Raw genomic sequence first — 1474 nt, 5'->3', positions numbered from 1 at the left:
ATTATAATTTATAATTGTTTACCTATTTAAATATTTTGAATATTAAACATTTTTCAGACTTCTATGCATGCCGCGAAAATATTATTTTTTAATTATTATTATTATAATTGTTTACCTATTTAAATATTTTGAATATTAAACATTTTTCAGACTTCTATGCATATAATGTGCCGCGAAATGTGAAATAGCGTAAGCTAAACGACGACAAAATATTATTGTGTGGCTTGAGGAAAGATTACACCAAGTTCAGTTCAGTTTAAGTTTTTACCAAAAATGATCTCAATCTAACCGGGCGACACGAACGGCAGGCATTCTGCTCTGCTCCACGGTGTGAATCTTCTTTATGCCGAGAACAACGGGCTCATTATTTGGGAGGAGATTGAGACGGCGCGTTGTGATTGGACGCTGGCAGCAGGTAGAAACGAACAGGTACTTTATTTTCACACATTCTCTGGCAAATGAAGATTTCTGCGTTTTCGCTCGCTGATCTTTTCTTCCTTGGTCACATCAGCATTTGTCTTCATCTCTCAGCGCTCATGTAAATGAATGTCGGAAAGGGATACGAATATGTTACGTTTTCAGAACGAGGCATCACAAATCTGTAACTTGGCGCGACCAGAGTCCTCGGATGTTCGAGGTTAAATCGTTTCCTTGTGCGTTAAAAGTAAACGTTTTGAGTTGAATGACATTTTTTATTGTTCGAGTATATGTGACTGGATTATTTTAGATATTGGACCTCTGACATTACAAGTACGTTTTTGGACCCAATTGTTAATAACAGTGTTGATTGTTCTTTGTTGAAGTAGAGCTCAATAAGGGTCACAAGGGCAACTTATTGTTTATTCTTTAAAACATTAACGTGATTATTTACAGATTATCCAACTGAACAGAATGACTGATTCATGGCTACACCTTGTCTTGATGCTAACAGGTAAGTCTTGTTAGGGTGTACTAGGTCTATGACTACAACTATTTGATTCACTGCATTCATTAAATTCATCAGTTGTCTTTCTGTCTTAAAACTTCAGGACTGTCAACGTGTGTGGCACAAGGTAATTATTTTTCGTCAGTGACAGTTTATGAAATCTGAGATGAGATTAAAAAAAAATCGTGTCCTGTTCGTATGAATCTAATCTTTGTATTCATGTTGTTTTGATACAAAGTTTTTATAGTGATTTCTAGAAAAATATAAGTGAAGAAAATTATTTAAATTAAGTACTAAATACTATACCGGCACCAAATACTTTTTATTAAAATTATTATTTCAATAACAAGGTAGAAAAATATTTTAAGGCTACTCAGTTGGATGTGAACAAGACAACTTTCTATTAAAAGGCCAACATATAAAAAAGATTTAAAAAAAACTTTTATAATAGTCACGATTGTGTCTATGTTGGTCTTCTACTGTATAATTTACTGTTTTCTTGTCACATGACCACACAATTGTCTTTCCTGCATGTCCGTTAAAGTGACA

The 1474-nt window shown here is 33.8% G+C and overlaps 1 protein-coding gene across 2 annotated transcripts in view; it reads left to right on the top strand.

Annotated features, from left to right (window-relative positions):
* Positions 1–384: 384 nt before the first annotated feature.
* LOC107689709 (serine protease 33-like) overlaps positions 385–1474 on the top strand; it is a 5320-nt gene continuing 4230 nt past the window's right edge. The window contains exons 1-3 of one of the 2 annotated variants that reach the window (XM_016487827.1): positions 385–429; positions 874–931; positions 1029–1052. In XM_016487827.1, coding sequence (XP_016343313.1) covers positions 892–931; positions 1029–1052 — 64 coding nt within the window. In that variant the 5' untranslated portion in view covers positions 385–429; positions 874–891. Of the gene's footprint in view, positions 430–487; positions 751–873; positions 932–1028; positions 1053–1474 lie in introns of those variants that run through there. The other variant, XM_016487826.1, reaches the window with a different exon arrangement.

This window comes from Sinocyclocheilus anshuiensis, unplaced genomic scaffold, assembly GCF_001515605.1.
Source record: "Sinocyclocheilus anshuiensis isolate Anshui unplaced genomic scaffold, SAMN03320099.WGS_v1.1 scaffold813, whole genome shotgun sequence".
Classification (NCBI taxonomy): domain Eukaryota; kingdom Metazoa; phylum Chordata; class Actinopteri; order Cypriniformes; family Cyprinidae; genus Sinocyclocheilus; species Sinocyclocheilus anshuiensis.
This window is presented reverse-complemented; position numbering and strand designations above follow the sequence as displayed.